General features: G+C 48.0%; 8 protein-coding genes across 8 annotated transcripts; 6 read left to right on the forward strand and 2 right to left on the reverse strand.

The window, feature by feature from the left end:
- Window positions 1–665: 665 nt before the first annotated feature.
- N7466_002141 (putative RNA annealing protein Yra1) lies at window positions 666–2652 on the forward strand (the record flags this gene model as incomplete). The annotated part of the gene is made up of 5 exons (XM_057161539.1): window positions 666–875; window positions 928–957; window positions 1966–2264; window positions 2316–2589; window positions 2650–2652. 5 exons carry the CDS (start codon window positions 666–668, stop codon window positions 2650–2652), a joined length of 816 nt encoding a protein of 271 aa, XP_057024824.1.
- Window positions 2653–3231: 579 nt separating this feature from the next.
- N7466_002142 (EF-hand superfamily Ca2+-modulated protein) lies at window positions 3232–4018 on the reverse strand (the record flags this gene model as incomplete). Its single annotated transcript, XM_057161540.1, has 3 exons — window positions 3232–3598; window positions 3739–3947; window positions 4016–4018. The coding sequence occupies 3 exons, from the start codon at window positions 4016–4018 to the stop codon at window positions 3232–3234; spliced, it is 579 nt and encodes a 192-aa protein (XP_057024825.1).
- Window positions 4019–4756: 738 nt separating this feature from the next.
- On the forward strand, window positions 4757–6698 carry N7466_002143 (bifunctional C97 family peptidase/thioredoxin family protein; the record flags this gene model as incomplete). Its single annotated transcript, XM_057161541.1, has 4 exons — window positions 4757–4792; window positions 4849–4863; window positions 4929–5150; window positions 5208–6698. The coding sequence occupies 4 exons, from the start codon at window positions 4757–4759 to the stop codon at window positions 6696–6698; spliced, it is 1764 nt and encodes a 587-aa protein (XP_057024826.1).
- A 970-nt stretch (window positions 6699–7668) lies between these two features.
- On the reverse strand, window positions 7669–11577 carry N7466_002144 (uncharacterized protein; the record flags this gene model as incomplete). The annotated part of the gene is made up of 1 exon (XM_057161542.1): window positions 7669–11577. One exon carries the CDS (start codon window positions 11575–11577, stop codon window positions 7669–7671), a length of 3909 nt encoding a protein of 1302 aa, XP_057024827.1.
- A 685-nt stretch (window positions 11578–12262) lies between these two features.
- N7466_002145 (uncharacterized protein) lies at window positions 12263–13054 on the forward strand (the record flags this gene model as incomplete). The annotated part of the gene is made up of 3 exons (XM_057161543.1): window positions 12263–12271; window positions 12532–12661; window positions 12735–13054. 3 exons carry the CDS (start codon window positions 12263–12265, stop codon window positions 13052–13054), a joined length of 459 nt encoding a protein of 152 aa, XP_057024828.1.
- A 30-nt stretch (window positions 13055–13084) lies between these two features.
- N7466_002146 (uncharacterized protein) lies at window positions 13085–13291 on the forward strand (the record flags this gene model as incomplete). The annotated part of the gene is made up of 1 exon (XM_057161544.1): window positions 13085–13291. The coding sequence occupies one exon, from the start codon at window positions 13085–13087 to the stop codon at window positions 13289–13291; it is 207 nt and encodes a 68-aa protein (XP_057024829.1).
- Window positions 13292–14548: 1257 nt separating this feature from the next.
- Window positions 14549–15694, forward strand: N7466_002147 (uncharacterized protein; the record flags this gene model as incomplete). The annotated part of the gene is made up of 1 exon (XM_057161545.1): window positions 14549–15694. One exon carries the CDS (start codon window positions 14549–14551, stop codon window positions 15692–15694), a length of 1146 nt encoding a protein of 381 aa, XP_057024830.1.
- Window positions 15695–16063: 369 nt separating this feature from the next.
- On the forward strand, window positions 16064–16577 carry N7466_002148 (uncharacterized protein; the record flags this gene model as incomplete). The annotated part of the gene is made up of 2 exons (XM_057161546.1): window positions 16064–16132; window positions 16254–16577. The coding sequence occupies 2 exons, from the start codon at window positions 16064–16066 to the stop codon at window positions 16575–16577; spliced, it is 393 nt and encodes a 130-aa protein (XP_057024831.1).
- Window positions 16578–18532: the final 1955 nt, after the last annotated feature.

Consider the following 18532-nt stretch of genomic DNA (forward strand, 5'->3'; position numbering starts at 1 on the left):
ACGTGGGTGTACATAAACCCGAGGCCAGAGGAGGACAGTAATATCATATACAATACTAAATTCTCCCCTATTTAGTGCACCTAGTAGTACCTAGTAGTAGGTTCGATATTTGATGTGAAGTCTACTAACTAGTAGGTACTGATAATAAGGCATACCACATTCACATAAGAAACAGCGTTTAGTCGAAGGGGGACGGAAATCCTAAGCGAGAAGGATCTTCATGACAGCGAGGAGGATTATATGCTTTTATGAACAAGAATGGTATAGCTGATAGGTGGGAAAGGGGTCGTTTTAATGTACTAGTAGTATCTATCATCTATTACGCTTCACCCCGTACGCGGAAAGAGATGTACTGGTAACTGCGGTGCCCGACTATCCAAAACTAGACTAGCGTGCCGCCCCCCATTTGACTCTCCCTTTCACCTCCCCAACCCTCCGGTCCTCCTTGTCTCCCGTTCACTCTCTGCCTAAAACGAAATCGATTATTCCTTCCTCCGGTCAAAAATCTATCTCCCAAAACCTCCCATTTGCAACTTCTCTTTTGATCGACTCTCTCAAGGTCGCTCTCAACTTTCTCGCGCATTTGCCATCGACGCGTTCTTCTCGCGACCGCAAGGCTCCTGAAATCACCAGCTTTTCCTCCTCACTCCCGACTCTCATCCACCATGTCTGCCAATCTTGACAAGTCTCTCGATGACCTCGTCGGTAACCGTCGCCAGACTGCTCGCCGTCGCACCAACCGTCGTGCTGCTCCTGCCAAGCCCTCCGTTGGAGGTGTGAAGAAGTCTGCCAGAGGCCCCAAGCCGGGCGCAAAGGCTGTCCACCCTACTCCTGCTGCGCCAACTGCTTCTAGCAAGATCATCGTGAGCGGATTGGTACGTTGAACTACTCATCCACTCTCTTGAATCCGTAAACTAACCTGTTCAGCCTGCCGATGTGACTGAGGCCAATATCAAGGTATGTTGATCTGAAGGCCCTCGCCTTGGCTGTGATCGCCATCTTTGCTTTCGAACCCTTCGAGGTGCAATCAACGCCGACTCGTGTTCTAAACTGCCACCCCTCCCATACCTGTTTTGGTGGCTGTGGCCCCGTGTTGGCACAGACAGGGCTTCCTGAAACGCTTCTGCGCCATCTTTGGGCTGGCACCATACGAAGTGGGAAGTTGAGATGATGACCAGTACGGTTTTCAGAAGCCCTGTCTGCCTTGTCAAGGAATCGTAAGGCGATCTGCCCGCCTTACAATTTCTGAGTACTCTGCCAAGGATAGGAGATCCAAAGATTTCATCTTGGCCCGATTTCGAAATCCCGCCCCACTCCTATTCCTACTTTACGTTGCCAGCTTCAGAGGGACATCAGCGAGCACACCGGTGAACTAGCAGAGACTATCTTTGGGCGACTAGGGTTTCCACATCTGCTGCACGGTGAATCTTCTTGAGCTGATCGAGAACTCTCATCACCCCCTGGGGTGAATCCCATTACCGTGATATGAAGAAGCCGTGGTTGCCTCCGATCACCTGTCAAGTTTGTCACCTGTATGACGACGACGAGAACAAATGGCAAACTCCTGGCTAGTGATACGCAGTGGGCGTGGGCATGCGTATACAATGTCACTTCCGGAGATTATGTTTGGCGTTCAAGCTAGTCGCACTCGATTGATGGATTTTTGAACTTGGGAACATTGTTGAACGAAGTGCATAAAAGGATGGGATGGGATTTAATTCTGGACAACTGTGGTCTATGGTGTCATGTAGAAGTCAGCTCTCTTGCAAGTTGTATCCATTGAAAAATGCGCCTTAGGATTGTGGGATTGGGTCTGGTTATTGCCACCACCGTGTGCTCGCTGATGCTCTCGCTTTGGGATTGTCTACGTTCACGTTGTCGCCGTTGTTTGCCTTCGACACTCGATCACTGTTGACGCAGCTCAAACCACCGGACGAAAATACTGATCGTCTATCTACGATATAGGAATACTTCACCAAGTCCGCAGGTCCTGTCAAGAAGGTGATGCTCACCTACAACCAAAACGGTACTAGCCGAGGCATTGCTTCGATTATCTTCGCCAAAGCCGACACCGCTGCCAAGGCCGCCAAGGAGCTCAATGGACTGCTGGTCGATGGTCGTGCCATCAAGGTTCGCAAGCTTTTTTCTCTCTCGATGTATCATATTCGGTTTATTGACAATCCTGAACAGATCGAACTTGTCTACGACGCCTCTTACGTTCCTGCCGTTCCCGTTTCTAAGCCTTTGAACGAGCGCATTGCTCCGTAAGTACTTTCTCGTCAAATCTTAATGTCCAGGTGCTCACCCTTGACTAGTCAGAAGCCAAAGTCCAAGCCGAAGCCCGCCACCGCTAACAAGGCGGCTAACACCAACACTGCTGGCAATGCCCGCGGTAACACCAGCCGCCGTGGCCGCAACACCGGCCGCAACGCCGGCCGTGGAAAGCCTAAGAGCGTCGAGGAGTTGGATGCTGAAATGGTTGACTACTTTGCTGGTGGTGAGAATGCCCCTGCTGACAACAGTGCGCCCGTCAACGGTGCTGCTCCACAAGCCAACGGTGGTGAAGACCTCGGTATGGCCGAGATTTCGGTGAGTAATTATCGCATTCTTCGGTGTTTCTCTCTCTGCTATCCACTAACACATCATTAGTAAACTTCTTGACCACGAATGGATGGGTACCACTCTCGCTGTCCTTGCCAGGAACGATATGCAATCCTTGTGTTTCCCCAGGGGGGATTTTGATAGTTGATGCGCGGGCCATATCTTCTGCCTGTTTTCCCCCCACTTCTCCCTTTTTTTCAATCCCTCCTTCTTTATTTTTTACTTGATCCTTCGCGCGTGCTTCATCTTATATTTGTTTTTTTCTTACTTTTTTTGTGTTCTGGGACTTAGTAATTCTTTCACACGCGGCAGACGAATGGACAGGAGGATGTCATGTATGTATTCATCAACAAACAAACAATACTCAAAGCGACCATGGCTTAGTCCTAGCAGATAAGCTTTTAAATTCCTATAAATTGGCCCTCGATGATCTTCAAATGTTGAAAAATCAAGCCAAAAGCCTCTTTGCTTTTGGTAATCCCGATGCATTGTCCACGCTATGCAGTTGTTAACGCCCCCTAGCCCATGGCACAATAAACGCCAAATATTGAAAAGCAGTACACCAATCCTAATTGACAAACAAATTTACAAGCGGACGGTCCCCATGCTGTAGAAAGTACGATGTACATTCTAGAAAACTCCCGCGCGCGTCATGACATCATGAAACTGCTCCAATGTAACGCCCGCACTCAAGCCCGCACCCCCATTAGCTTCAGCAATCATATCCCGAAGCAAATCATCATCCACCGAATCCTCTTTCAGCTCGCGCGCAATGCGCCGCAAGTGGTTCATTGTTATCGGCCCGTCTGTTCCGCGTGTGAAAAGCTGATATGCATGATCTACTTCTTCGACCATGGCATCGTCATCACGCGAGCGCAGTTTCGCGGCAGCAACGGAAACGAAAGGGCCGTATGGGATGTAGCCTGTACTAGTTGGGTCGAGGGCGGAGAGGATCTCGGAGAGTTCAGTAGAGTCTTCTGGAGGAAGGCCTAGGGCGCTAGATTGGGGTATAGTTGTGAGCAGACTAGTATGCGGAGATCGTGTAGATCAAACAGGCGAGGAAAGTAGAGAAAAGTAATGTTGAAGAAGGGCCTAGGGGTCGCATGTATAGTAGGTTTTGGAGGGTGTAGTACATACACGAGTGCTTTTCGCACGTCTTCTCGTGGAACGACGCCCTCTTTCTCTGCGGGGAAATCCTTGTGCTTATCGGCGAAAATATGGAAGACCTCTTTGATTTCATTCTCTTCTTCTGCGCTGATATTGTTCTCTTTGGCGAGCTTGGAGGGGCGCGCACGCTTGGGACCTGCCGAGGAGGAGCTGGCGGCAGCTCCACGCCTCTGAGGAGGCTATGGTGGGAAGCGAGTTAGTCTGGGTCTTCACTTAGTTTGGAAAAAGAAAGTCAAGCGAAGCATACCATCTCAGTACTCCAGAAATGGAACTCTCAGTTGAAAATGTCGGGTAAAATTGGCTGTAGCTGTGATAGCAGAGAAGTGGAATGCGACGGGGTAAAGTGGAGTCACTTCCACTCCCGGCGGTGGCAGAAAAAAGACACCTTATATTGAGTTATTTGGTTAACATAGTGTCCTTCGGGACATTTGGTCAAATGAAAATATACAGAGAAGATTAGCATGGCCCCTGCACTAAGGATGACACGCTCAATCAAAGAGAAGCTACCAGTTTTTTTTTTTTCCCTTGCTGGAGCTTCGTTGAGGTGTGAGGCTATTCAGAAGATTTACATGTCCGGGTTCGATTCCGGGCCTGAACGTTCTTTTATGTCTATTTCTTTTTAGGAGTTTACCCACCAGTTGACAGCCCCACTTACGACTGCCAGCCAAAAACAATAGTGACCTACATACATATCCAGGCTACAGCATACGCGTCAACAGTGGGTGACCCGTGCAGCGAAAGCATAAGTTTGCCGGGCGTACGCAAACAAGAGAGGCCTGGCCAAGCGAGTACATCTTGATCATTTGATATTAAGAAACTTTTTTTTTTATTGTTTAGAAAACAGTCGAAAGCATCCGAACCCAAGGTGCTGACGTGATCCGATTGGTGCCTGCATGCTGGACCAACCTTGGAAAGGTTATCAATCCAGTCCCGCCCTTATCAAAAATTCCAAACATTTGAATACATACAGTATTGACAAATTGTAGCCATGGATGTTGAGCTCTACGTCTATGACCTTTCCAAGGTAAGCATACACACTGCGTATGCTCAAACAATCCAGTTAATTAACCACTCTTATAGGGTCTTGCGCGTATGGTATGTCCCAATAAACACATGACGCAACAGATATTCAAGAACATCGTCTCACATATCATCATTAGTACTCTGCCGCCTTGACGGGAACCCAGATGGATGCCATCTACCATACATCCATTGTGGTTGGGGGTGTGGAATATTACTTTGGTCAAGGAATCCAGACCGCTATTCCTGGAAGCACTCACCACGGGCAGCCGATGGAGAGGATACATCTGGGCTCGACAGAGCTCCCGACTGATGTGATCGAAGAGTACCTTGGCTCTCTGGCAGAAATTTACACTCCGGAGGTCGGTCGCACCGCAACGAAATCTATGCGATGAGTGATTAAATCTAACATATTTTAGTCTTATGATCTATTTCTCCATAACTGCAACAACTTTACACAGGATTTTTCAATGTTCCTCGTGGGCAAAAGCATCCCAGAGAAGATCCGGAATCTGCCTAGCACATTCCTAGATACCCCATTTGGTCAAATGATGAAGCCTCAGATCGAGTCCGCACTGAAGGGGGTTACCCAGGGCGGCGGTGCGGGTCCAATCCCGGGGCCAAGTGCTGCACCACCGGCGCGCCAGCCTGCACCTGTATATCAAACACCACTGGGGAGAGTTCGCAATGTTAGCAACTTAGCCCAGCTTGAGAGCCAGTTGGCTGCAGCATCAAACACATGCGCGGTTATCTTTTTCACGTCGTCCACTTGTCCACCTTGCAAAGTGGTCTACCCGACATACGATGAACTAGCCGAGGAGGCTGGTGAAAAAGCTAGGCTCATCAAGGTCGATATCGGCTCAGCTTATGATGTCAGCATGAAGTACAGCGTGCGCGCAACTCCTACTTTTATGACTTTCCTCAAGGGCCAAAAACTCGACCAGTGGGCTGGTGCCAACCCAGCACAGCTTCAAGGAAACGTGCGGATGCTTCTCGAGATGGCCAATCCATCTCACCCCCACAGAAAGCTCCGAATGCCCAGTTTCCAACGGCACATTACCAACTTTGTCATGTACAAAAAAGTCCCGCCACTAGACAAACTTGTGCAAAAATTACCAACGGAGTTTAAAGATGCAGCTGGTATTGCACCAGTCATAGACTTCGTCAAGACCCGTCATTCTGTCGACAATAAGGCTCCCGCGGCGGATACCCGAGTCCCAGATCTCCACGCTTTCGCCGCCGCGTTGCAGTCCAAATATCCCACCCTCCCAGTGGACTGCCACTTTGCTGTCGTGGACCTCGTTCGTCTCTTGTTCCTTGACCCACGCGTGAGTGGCTATTTTGCCGAAGAGTCACAACACGCCACCCTCCTTACTCTCCTCTCCCCACTATCGAACGAAGAACTATCCTCATCTCCGTATAATTTGCGCATCGTTGCGTTGCAACTGGCCTGTAATCTTTTCAGCACAGCTCTATACCCTCACCAGCTAGCCTCAACCTCCTCACCCTTGCGAGAAACCTGTCTTGCACTCGCAACAAATTCCCTTCTCGATTCACACGCGAACCTCCGTGTTGTAGCAGCTTCTTTTGCATACAACCTCGCTGCATTTAACCACAATGCGCGGTTTGATGGTGAAACAGATCCCTTGCCCGAAGAGGACCAGGTTGAGCTACTTGCCTCTTTGCTGGAGGCTACATCACGCGAGGACCAGAGCCCCGAGGCTTTACATGGATTGCTGTTTGCACTTGGGCTTTTTGTTTACGAGGCCGACCTAGATGGATCGGTGGTAGATCTTTGTCGTGCAATGGGAGTCTCGGAAACCATTGCGGCCAAGTCTAAGATAGAGGCCTTGCAAAAGGAACCGTTATTGAAAGAGGTCGGAGAAGAGCTTTTTGGGAAGGGGCTGTAAACCATCTGGTAGTAATTTACATTGCGCATTTCTAATATCTCTGTTTTCAACCTTAGTTATTCAGTCGTTTACAATACCAAATATATTGAGAATTCAAATTAATATCTATTTTCAAAGTTCGAAGTCTGCTTACTAGGTGTTTGAAGGAAAACGATACCCAACCTTGTATGTTTGAGAGGCACCTGAGCATTAAAAGGGTGGATGAGCACAGAACTTGCACCCCCATTTCCACATTACAGCACCATTATTATTTATTTCTTTCCAAAACTCTGCGATCTAATTCTGAATAGCTTTCGGAGTATCCTATTTGAATATCAGCCTTTTCGAATCGCTATTGGAGTGGTGGTCGAATTATTTAGGTAAAAGTGGAATTTTACCAAAACCGCCGCGCATTGCCCTGTTATCTTTTCCCAGCAAAAATACCCATCTTTCTATTCCCCAACCATTATTGGATTATTTTCGCTTTTTAAAATTAATTTGAGCTCTACTTAGTCTAATTGCAAGTCTACTAGAGCCAGAGCTAACAAAAATCATGGACCGTGGTGTAGGAGTTGATTTTATAACATTGAATAGGATACAGGTATAAGACGATGATACCTATCGATTGCCTATCGATTTCTCTTTGTATGAAGTCACCCTGCTCCATTATTATTTATCATTTGTTTTCAAAACTTGACATTCCAAATATCAATAACATAATAGTTGTCCTTCCAGAATACCAGCTATTCTAAATCGCTTCTGGGGTGGTGGTAGAGTGATTTGGGTGTCCAGTGTTACCTAGTGCCAAAGTGTGAAGGTCTAATTGCAAAAGTCAAGCTGTGCATGAACTCTAGAAAACCTTGGAAGTAGATCTTGTATCATTCAAATTTTCAAAATACGTACTACTATTCCGGTCAAAGCCAAAACAAAGAAAAATATAAGATTGAATATAATCGTCTGCTAGGAAATCATCTTCCCCCAAGTTTTGCCCTTAGAACATATGCATCTCACGACCAGCATGGAACATGGCAGGTAGCAATTTCCTGTTGTGATCGAGATCCTTGACAGGTGTTCGCAAGGCGATGGGCACACGTTTCAAAGCACACTTCTCAATGCGAGATTCCAGATGCAGGGCCCAAAGTTCAGCGCCCAGGCCTCCAATGCCATAACCCGTCATCTTACCCAAATTGATGGTCTTCTCCAAAGTATCCAAAGAGAGATTCTGCATTATATCCATCGCCATATCCCAGTCGAGGTGGTCCTTCTCACCCTTGGCCTGCGACTCCTGCATCTGCTGCGTATGCTGCATGTTCTGCATCTCATGCATATTCTTGCCAGCATTCTTCCACATCTTCTGTCGATTGAGATACATATCCAGCGTATCGCAAGTTCGCGCCTTCTTCTCCGTGGTAAACTGGTGCCAGTACTCCGTCAAACCTTGCTCGGGAGCAGCGTCCTCGAAGCTAAAGGCATCAGTGGGAATACGGCGTCCATAGAAATCGTTTCCGGCTCCCAGTTCCAGGAGACATAGGAACCACTTGGCTCCTGGGGCCCCAGAGAATCGAGCCAGCACCCACTCTCCGGCAACGCCGTCGAGGTTGGGCTTCTGCACGAAGGAAATCATGCGGCCAACTCGGATTTTTTCGCGGGTCTTCTCCAGGCGCAGTTGGCTGCGGAGTGTCTGCTTTTGTCCATCCTTTTGGACGGGTGTCGGGTTGTCGCCGTCGGCGGGAGACACATCTGGATCGATGGTCTTGTTGATGACCTCTGATAAATCGAGCTGTGTTTGGAGTGCGTCGCGCTCACAGGAGAAAGAGACCAGGGCCATCGACAGACCGGTGCTGACGGTGCACCATCCGTCAATCTTCTGGCCGCTGACAGCGGTCCGGACTCGAGAACGCAGCTTTTGGGGCTCCAGCATGGTGACCACCACACGTTGGATATCGAAGATACCACGAATACCACCACTGCTCACGGTGATTGGGTTGGGGCAGACCATTCTCTTCTCGCGTTTGTCTGAGTCCTGGTCGACGCCGTTGTTTTGACTCATCATGCTGGATGTGTCGGGCTTCGCGGCCAAGGGCAAGATCATGCTTGATTCTGTAATCGGAGCATCTCTGTCATTAAGGACAGCGATGGTCTCTTCAATACAATCATTCAAGACCTGGAACTTATCGACAGGGGCCTCTGGGACTGGCACCGGGGTTGGAGGGCCCTCCTCCAGTTTCTTTTCTTCGACTGGGGTGGGAGCGGCCTTTTTTCTTCCGAAGGACATCTTGGGCACTTCAAACTTAGGCACTTCGAATTTAGGGACCTCGAACTTGGGCACCTCGAACTTAGCCGAGCGAACCGATTCAGCTAACGAGTTAACTCGGTCCAGGCCAGTAGGGCTTGTAGCTCCCGGAGTGTCATCTTCAGGTGTAAATTCTCGGAGCTTCTCAACAACCTTGGCTAGATTTCCGAGACGGGCCTCCAGGTTGTCAAAGCTGGTTTCTTTAATCTTGGCAGCGAGAACACCCAGGCTTTTGAACACCGAGCATTCGTTCGGCAGTTTCTTTGTGAGACCCAGCATCTCGGCCAGCAACATGTTGACATTGGAAGCTGTTTCACTTTGGCGCACACGCTGTGCTCGGAAGGACTTGAGAATTCGCTGGTTGGCGTAGGCTCGTGACTTGATATTCGCGTTGGTGCCCGGGTCCACAAATGCTTCGATGCTGGCAGGGTACAGCGATCGTCCATGGAGAGGGCTGCCATGGTGTTTTCCAAACCAGTTGAAGACTGAGACATCGTTGTATGAGATCACAACTTCATCAAAAAGACGGGCTAAGGCTTTAGGAAGACCTTCCGCAGGGAAGGCCGGGAATCGGACTCCCAAAATACCCATCAAGGAGTATGCTTGGTCGGTAGCAACTGTGGTGACTCGCTCTGCTGCAGTGACAAGAGAAGTGCTGGCGGACGAATCCATGAAATCATGGCCATAGATCCAATTGGTCAGGCTGTTAATCTTGCTGAATTCCGCAATGGCCTTTCTGTCCTCGAGAATGGTGGTGTCTGTGGCAGCTCTCAGAAGACGTAATAGGTGGATGAATACGGCCACTCTGTTGTTTTGATGCTCCTTAGCAGCAGAGAGGTTTGACAGGCAACGAGTCTCGGAGTAATTAGGCATCAAATCATTCAAAACAACAGGCAGCCGGTCAGCGGCGTCAAGGACTGCTTTGCCAATTTGGGCCTCTGCTGTTTTCGGTTTGATGCCATTTGGCGGATAGAACCCTAGGATTTGAAGCATGACGGAAAGCTGATGTTCTGGGGACATCCCGTCGTCAAGGAAAGGCTTCCCATCCTTGGAAGAGGGCTGGTAAAGAAGTTTCTTGAGTGCCTCCATCTGATCGGAGGAAATTTCATTGTGATTGACCACAAATGGGTGGATGAAGAACTGTTGGAGGAAGGGTTGAAGGAAATAAAATGGGCCGATAGCCTCGACTGGCCTCACCAACTTATTCCAGTGCGAATTCACATAGTAAGTCACCTTACTTAGCACCAGCTCTTGCAACGTCCATCCACGCGTCGCCCACTCGATCCGGAACTGTTCTCTCTCAGCGGCATTGGCTCCAATGGCGCCAATTTGGTCAAAGCTCGTCATGTTCTCGGGGACAGCATTGTAATTTGGGTTCTTCCACTCTTTCCACTCTTCAATCCACGTATCATCACAGCGGGGAGTGTCAACATGTACGAGGCAGAAATCGGCATTCTCATACCAATCACCCATAAGGGCCAGGGACTCGGTTAATTCACCACCGTCCGCCTTGTTGATACAGCATGTGTCGAGCCACACATACCGCTTTCCTCCTCGGAGAAAGTGGGTATCAAATAGTTCCTTGGCAATGTCAATGGAATTTGAGATCTTACGAGAAGACCGCATATGTTGCAATGAGCCCAGCAGCTGCTCAATCCCGTAGCACAGCTCGCGATTCTTTTCAAAGAACTCAATTGTAGGATTGTATTTTGTTTGAGTCTCGGAGGCTTTGGTAAGATTTTCCTCCGCCTTTTTGCGTCGTTCTTCTGCTTCTTCATTCAGACTTTCGATTGCCAAGCGAACTTCTTTCACACCTGGGTCTTCCGTAGCGAGGTCTGGTTTGTCGGCGGAAGGCTCTGTGGTGGTGAGGGCATTGAGAGTGCCCCAGAGATTATTGTAATACTCCGTCTCTCTTTCGGCGCTCGAGACACCAGCCGCGGCATCATGATGGGTTTTTTGAGCTCTTCCAAAGCTATAACTGGCAGTATTGGCTTCGGTGTACCACTGAAGAAGCGTTTGGATATCTTCTGGCCGCTTTCCATCGGCAGTTGGGGTGACAGTCGGAAGCACAGAATTAATCTTCTCTTCTAAAGCCCTGATATCGGCTTTGCACTTGTTGATGACCCTGCTTAAATCATTCGGGGATTCTCCGCCATTGGACTCGGAGTCTTTCTTGGGGTCGAATTTCTTTGCCGCATCAAAGTATCCGTAACCGATCTCAGAGCCTTTCCAGCTATGAGACACAATACAATACTGGTCTTGCATGCCAAGAGTGTATGTAGGGACCATGTTCTTCGTCTCGACATCAATCATGCGGTAGGGCATTTTTAATATACCGTCGGCCTTGGCGAGCCAACTATCGGGAACCCGATCAACGGCATCGGGTTCCTCTTCCTCATCATCCACAAATACAGGCTTGACACTTGGCGTCAGGAAGTGGTTTAAGACACGGCGAAGCCTGTGCTTTTGCTCACCATCCATTACGACATTCTTAAGACGAGTTGTGCGATCGGTTGCCCAACTGGCCATGTCAAATGCCTCTCTAAACGCCGAATTTGAGACCAGGCTGTCCGAGAGGGTTGCTTTGAGGCTGCTAATGGAACCCATTTTGCATTGAAACCCGTAGGTTGTGACGGTATCGTGGGCAGAGTTGAGATTGAGGAGGGGGTTTGCCCTTCTACCTGGCTACCTCAGAGAAAAGGCTTATATCAAGGTGGTTGAGCCGAGTGAGCCGATTAGGGGGGGGGAAAGCAGATAGTGGAGGGGAATTTTAATTGTATGAAGGCGGGGACTTGAGCAGAAATGACTACGGAAGGTTGCGAAGTTGATGCTTTGGCTTTCAGCTGACTCCACCCACAAGATTGCTAAAAGAGGGGAAGAAAAGCTGAGGAGGCCAATCTAACTTGTAGAGTACAAGCACTCCGATGAAAACATTCGAAGAATACGTCAGGGAAAGAGGGCTTTCTATGCGTCTTTTTTTATTTTATTATTTTATTATTTTCTTTTGTTGCGGAGTAACATCTTGTACATTTGATCCACAAGTGGATACCGGCAAGCCTTCAGCTCATGACAGTGAGATCCACCGCGCTTTGACTCTTGAGTGGTTACCAGACTTTGCAGTTTCCAAATCAAATTTACTGATACAGTCATTAGATTCATACATTTCATACTCCGTACATCTCATCTCAAAGCATCTCACATCGCACTTTCAATTCCCATCTAAATCAACAATGGCTTCCTACCATCGAGTATTGGAGACCTTTGGCCGGTCCGTCCAAGATATTACTCTAGAATGCGACTGGTATGTTCTTATTTTTATGCAATACTTTCTTTCGCTTTCAAATCTCAAGCTAATCATTGATTCAGTGATATTCACCCTTGGGAAATCTCCATCAATGGCGACCAATGGGCTGGCAAGATCCGATTAATCGGATTTATCGATGTCTTCTTCCTCATTTCATACTCTGCCAATGCTCGATTTGAGCATGGAATTATTGTCTATAGTTTGTCAACTCATGAGAAGCTCTCTTGACAATTCAAAACTGACGCGACTTTCCAGAGGATAAGCTGGCTGTGGAAGAAATTACAGGCCACATCCCCGATGCAAAGCCAAAGCCTGCCGAAAAGTCCAAATCAGAACAGGAAAACGATAACAAGGAAACCAAGGGAGAGGAAGAAGATGATCATGAAGGTGAGTTAATAGATACAAGCGCCTTCCGAAGATATGCGCAATTAGTACTCAGAACCCACAGATCTTGATGAAGGCGAAGATGAGGACCCGGACGCAAAGCCCGACGGAACGTCTGAAGAAGCCAAACCCACGCCGACCGAAGAGCAAAGCAAAGAGCCGCAGGAGAACCAGGGCACTATCAAGCCAACGGAAGACGAAATGACACCCGAGTTCCGTAAAACCAGCACGTTATCCATCACCAGTTGGGGACACCCGGTCGGACTACGAGCCTCGTATCCCAAGTCCTGGATTCAAAAATACAAGGTGGAGATCACCAAGCCTTGTAGTTGGGCGCTTAGCAGTGAGTACAATACCCCCCTCCCCGCGCGATTACGGAGTACGGGAGTCCAGTGAGACACAATACTAAAGCCAACAGAACGCATTATGCGGGGCTTGAAGCCACACAGCACTTACGACTTGATGAACGACGTGATTCGCTGCGGCATCATCACCCAGGGCCAGCTAGTGGGCCACATTATGGGTGTTGTTCTTGCGGGTTCGCAAATGGATGACACGGCCAAACGATACATTCAGGGATTGACATCAGGCGATGGTGCTGGACGGCAGGCATTATCGAATGAGAAGATCTAAGGGTCGAAGGCGATCTCCGAGGGACGAAGATTATGCAAACCCATTTTTGTGGCGTATACTAGTACTTACCAGAAACTAGGCCTAGAAGAATGTAAGATCGTCAATTGACAGCCGGTTTCTTTGCTCAAAATGCATAGCTAGTTTGCACGGACGGGATTTTGGAGGCCACCAAGTATAATAATTTGGGGAAAAAAGAAAAAAAAAAACTGCATCTTTTACACCGTGACGCGTAGCAGGGATTCTGGAGAAATCTTTGAATTCTGGTGGATCGCTTGCATGGTAACCCAGTGTGGTGGTTGGGCTAAACTAGTCGGGTCCCGCAGCTGAGCCAGCCACCTACCCCGACCGAGTATAGGATGGCTGGATTTCAAAGAAATCCCATGAATTGTGGGATATCTTACCGACGAGACCACCTATAAGAAAATGAGAAACTGCAAGGTTTCAACGGGGTAAAAAGATGTGTACGAAATGACCGTTATGCCTACACATTTGAACATGTGCATACCCGTTGTGAGGTTCGGACAGTAAACATAGCGAACCAAGGGAAGACAAGTGGAGTTGAACCAAATCTTTGTCTTTTTCTCCACTCAAGGGTTATCCCGTCTGTATACCTCGTCATAAATTTGCGATGTACTGTACAATGGATACTCGATAAGTACGATTATTCTATCAGGATCACCCCATACTCAGAACGGAGATCTATCTCCGTGCCAATGTTCATCATCGTAGACCCACCGTGACGATATGGCCCGCAATGTTCACGGGAGACAGTAACCACCTGGCACGCTTGTATGTATGGCACAGTATACTGTAGATCCCAACCTCCAGGAGCTCCACAGCTCCCAAGTTCGGCGGGGACGAACTATTCATCTGTTCTCCGCTTTTGACAGTCGATCTTCTACCAAAGAAGAACTCTTTGCTTCCGATAACCTTGGAGTCACTCCGTTGGTATAGAAACCATTGGCTACCATTGGTTCTTGATGCCCAAGCTCACACAGCTAATCGGGGGCTGACAGACGGCTCGTTGCCTACTGTTCCTGCCGCCAACTTCAGCTAAAGCCCCCCTCCGTAAAAGTGGGTCGCGCCGTGCAGATTCACTCAGCTCAAGCCCCCGTTCTTCCACGTTGCTTACCTTTTTTTTCTTTTCCCTTTGACATTTTTGTATCTAATTAATATCAAGAGTTTTGTGTTTCTCGACTTCTCGCGATCAGAAAGATACCAAGAAGACGAGGGAAAAGATAGAGAGATCAGAGCAAGATGGTCTGGTTCCCGCTCCAAGTCGACGATGAAGCTGTCACCTGGAGCTTCGACATCGTCGGTTTGCTAGCCGTGGTCGGAGGTTCCTCGATTGAAAAGCATGCCCAATACATTACTGCCTCTCATCTTGCTGGTCTTCCCCGTCTCTTACCTGCCCCGGAAACAATGCTGGATACCGACCGGCCAGAGCGACTACCCTCCGTCAAGGATGTGACCGTTGTAGGCGTTCACTCCGGCAACCAATTCCAGGAGCTCAACTTCTTCGCGGATGTGATCCACCGTATCGGAGAGTTGAAGTCTTTCCGCTTCCAATCCTACCGAATCACCTACCAGAAGAAAGATGTCGAGGATAACGGGGGGATTCTCAGCCAGGGCGCTCCCCCAGGCAAAGCCGTCATCCCACTACACACATGGACATCACTGAACTTGTTGACACTTATATCGTTCCTGATTACAATTGCGCTATTTGTGTGGGCCGGTGTGCAGCATGATGCTGTCGCTTTCCTCGGTCTCGGAACCATGTCCATCTCCACTGCGACAGCTTGCCTGTCCGCACAATGGCGCCCGATTCTCTCAGTTCGACACGCCAAGGGTGTCGTGCCCCCCGGTGACGTAGTCATCCGTACACGATCCGGAGCGTTCATTGCTATCGAATGCAGTGAGGAGATTGCCCGCGAGCTGTACGCCGGAACAGAAGAGTGTTCCTACGTCTACAACGGACGTGTTCACCAAGCTCTTCTCGCGACCAGCACGGTACTTCTGATGGCTTCCATTATTTTCTTCAGTAACTGCGGTTGGAAGATTCAGATTGCCGTCGGACTTGCCTATATCATCCTCAACCTCGCATACTGGACCTTGGCGTTGTTGACGGACCCACAGGATCTTTGGGATATTAAGAGTCGATACAATGTGGAGGTATTGAAGGATGAACCAAGCGCAAACTATACCCTGGCAATGTGGAAGGCTATCCAAACCACTCAGAGCGTTCGCTGGATCAAGAAGGGTGGATTTGCGCCGGCAACCAAAAATTGGAACAAGTGGTTGAAAGAGGCAAAGGATAACTGCGCCAATGAAAACTGGAATCCTGAAGAGGCGCGTGATCGGTGGATGCAGGTTAAGTTTGACACGGATGAGAAGGAGGACTAATTGTGAACCTGAGTGAGAAGGAGGACTAATTATAAACCCGGATGAGACATGAACAGCAAAAGTGAAGCTTTTAATATGTATCCTAATTTGTGTTGATGATATCCTTAATTTTTGAAATTTAATTCAGCCGGTCTTGTACGCAAGCTCTGAGGTCTTATCCATTCCTTGATGAACATCGCTACTCCATTTGAAGCACCCTTATTGAATTCGTATCAAAAGCAACGAGAAATGGCTTGCTTGGTCCTCCTACAAGCTGTCCGCTCAAAGCAACCTTGAAGAGGCACGTATGATGTTTGCTATGCAAACACAGCTTCCAATTATGATTATGATAAGTCTAAAATAACTCTGCAATCACTCAGGCTCTTCACAATGAAGCTCACGAAGTCGAACATCCATTTATCCAACGAGAAGTCCCAGCACACTGGGATTTCCACCATTGTAACCACCACCACCACCATTCTTGCAGGAATTGGGCTGGCCGCCTTCTTTCTGACACTTTAATGAATATACAGGTCAGTATCCATGCAACTTTGGAAGCTCTTTGGATATACAAGTACAGAAGTCTTACCTTGTCATCACAGGGCTGGCAGTTATTATTTCCGCTCCCCACTCCAGTGGCAACCCCAAGGCCAATTTCGCCAATATCACCACCGCCAGTGTCAATGTTCAGACCACCACCATCTCCATTGCCGATTTTGTTGGCAATTTTGTTGCCAACCTTGGCGTCTCCGTGGGGAACCTGGTAGTCAACCGCATCGGTGGGCCTAACCCAGCCTCCCAGGGCACGGTGGGAGTCATCCGCGGGGAGCGCAGTGACGAGAGCACAGCAAACAAGGGTAAGAAGAGCGAAGCGCATCTTTGCAAAGGTCTTGGCTTGACTTGAACCGATTGCGAGGGTGGAAATTGAAGCGATTTCAGAGGATGCTAGGCACTTGTGAAGTGATTGGAAGCTGATCTGCTGTCCAGAGCTCGGGCATCGCGTTGCCTTTATAGTGTTCTTGTATGAGGTCTTCAATTGTGTAATTTTTCTCATGATAATTAAAAATAGGGTTATAGATATTTGTTCTGGAATTTCAGAATGTGCATCATTGACTTTTACCCTATAGTGCAAATGACAATGACTGGCGGAAGCCAAGCACGTAGACAGGACGCCAAATACCTGCATAACCCGGCTAAATTATCCGGAATTCGGGACATCTGGATAGAGCCATTTGACATCTCCTTTGGCCGCCAAGGACTTTCCCGCCGATGTGGCTTGAGGAACATCGCAAAATTCCGAGATTAACAGGATTTTTTGGTTGATTATTTACATTCTTATGCTTTTGTTACATTAGTCTTGTACAGAAGTGACCTGAAGTGTGAATTGAGGAAGATAGCAATTTTGATTATGATTATAATACATTCTTATTAAGCTTTGGTACTATGGTAAAGCTTGGTCGAATGGGCCAATTCTCCTTTCCAGATGTCCCTTGCATGGTTCTCCCGAGTAAAACAGCCTGTGAGATGATTCATACTGCCAGGTGCAATGACCTTGAGCTTGAGGCCGCTAGACCACCCGGTGCCGATAATTTCGCCAACAAGTTCTTTCAAGCTTACAAGGGCAGCCAGGTCAAAAACATAATATCAACATCAATTCTCCATTGGGAGATGGAAGATAATTCTTGGTTTGAAGTCATTGTGGATATGAAATTGGACGAAGGTGCTGTGAAAATATAAGGAAAGAGACACACTGATAAAAGATATGGAGAGTTGAAGAGTTTTTGTAGAGGAGAAAAATATGGCTAAGCTGGAAGTGAATGCAAACAAAGAAGTCGTGGGTTCGGAGAAGCGAGAGCAGTCGTATCAAACTCCAACCAGATGAAGGGCATACTAGACGAAGGAAGATCAATAAGTGCGACAGTAGGAGGTATGTAAGAGTAGTATACATTATGTGTATAGTGAAGATATAGGAACTGGCTGAAAACCTTAGGAGTTAGTTGTCGCTCAGAGATCGAATAACTAGTACATTCCAAGGTTTAGGTCATCAACCCCGGATTTCTCCGCAGTTCAATGTTTCACCGGTCAAAATATTTCCTCATCAAGAATATATGGGGTCTATAGTCAAAAGAAGGCAGATCTGTTTTCGTGATAAGGGTCAAAAAAGATCTCTCCATATCTAGAAATTACGCCCTAAAGGGACAGGCCTACCCCGGACATTGTCAGTCGAGACCTACAGTAATCACATTTTCATAGTTCACTCCGTTTCAGATGCCTACCGGACATGCAATATTAGCGCGTAAAGTTGATCGATATCAGCTAGAGCCCTCTCTAAAGACGGTGAATCCCCTTGACTATTTGGTAGTATACACAGCGCGTATTTGGTCCCAAATAGGAAGGTTTCGGCGGATTCTAAAAAGTTTCCATGAAGGTTCTATACCCCCACATCGCGGAGTATCTAGAACCACAAAATGGATACACGAGGATCGCAAAACTATGCTTTAAAAAGTAATTTCTAATCCCGAGGTATTCAATTTTTTTTCTCGGTAAACCTCCGTTCAATTTTTATGCCGATCCAGCTTCAAATGTTGGGAAGAAGAAAAAAACATACTGCCGGTGAGTCACAGTAATCATGTACTTCAAAGATCGCCCTTTGATGAGATTGCAGGCATCGGAAATTAGATTAGCCAAAATGGGCACTGTTCACCCCCACCACCGGATGACCCGACAGGCCCACTACAACCCTGGAGCTTCAACAATACTAACATTGAAGGAACTGCATGTACTACAGACAGACCTTCGGGCGTACTCCCCGTCGATCCATGGATATGGATCTGACATACAGATACCATTCAAGGAATC

Source organism: Penicillium verhagenii (genome assembly GCF_028828195.1).
Source record: "Penicillium verhagenii strain IBT 33310 chromosome Unknown utg000003l_segment0_segment0, whole genome shotgun sequence".
NCBI classification, from domain to species: Eukaryota; Fungi; Ascomycota; class Eurotiomycetes; order Eurotiales; family Aspergillaceae; genus Penicillium; species Penicillium verhagenii.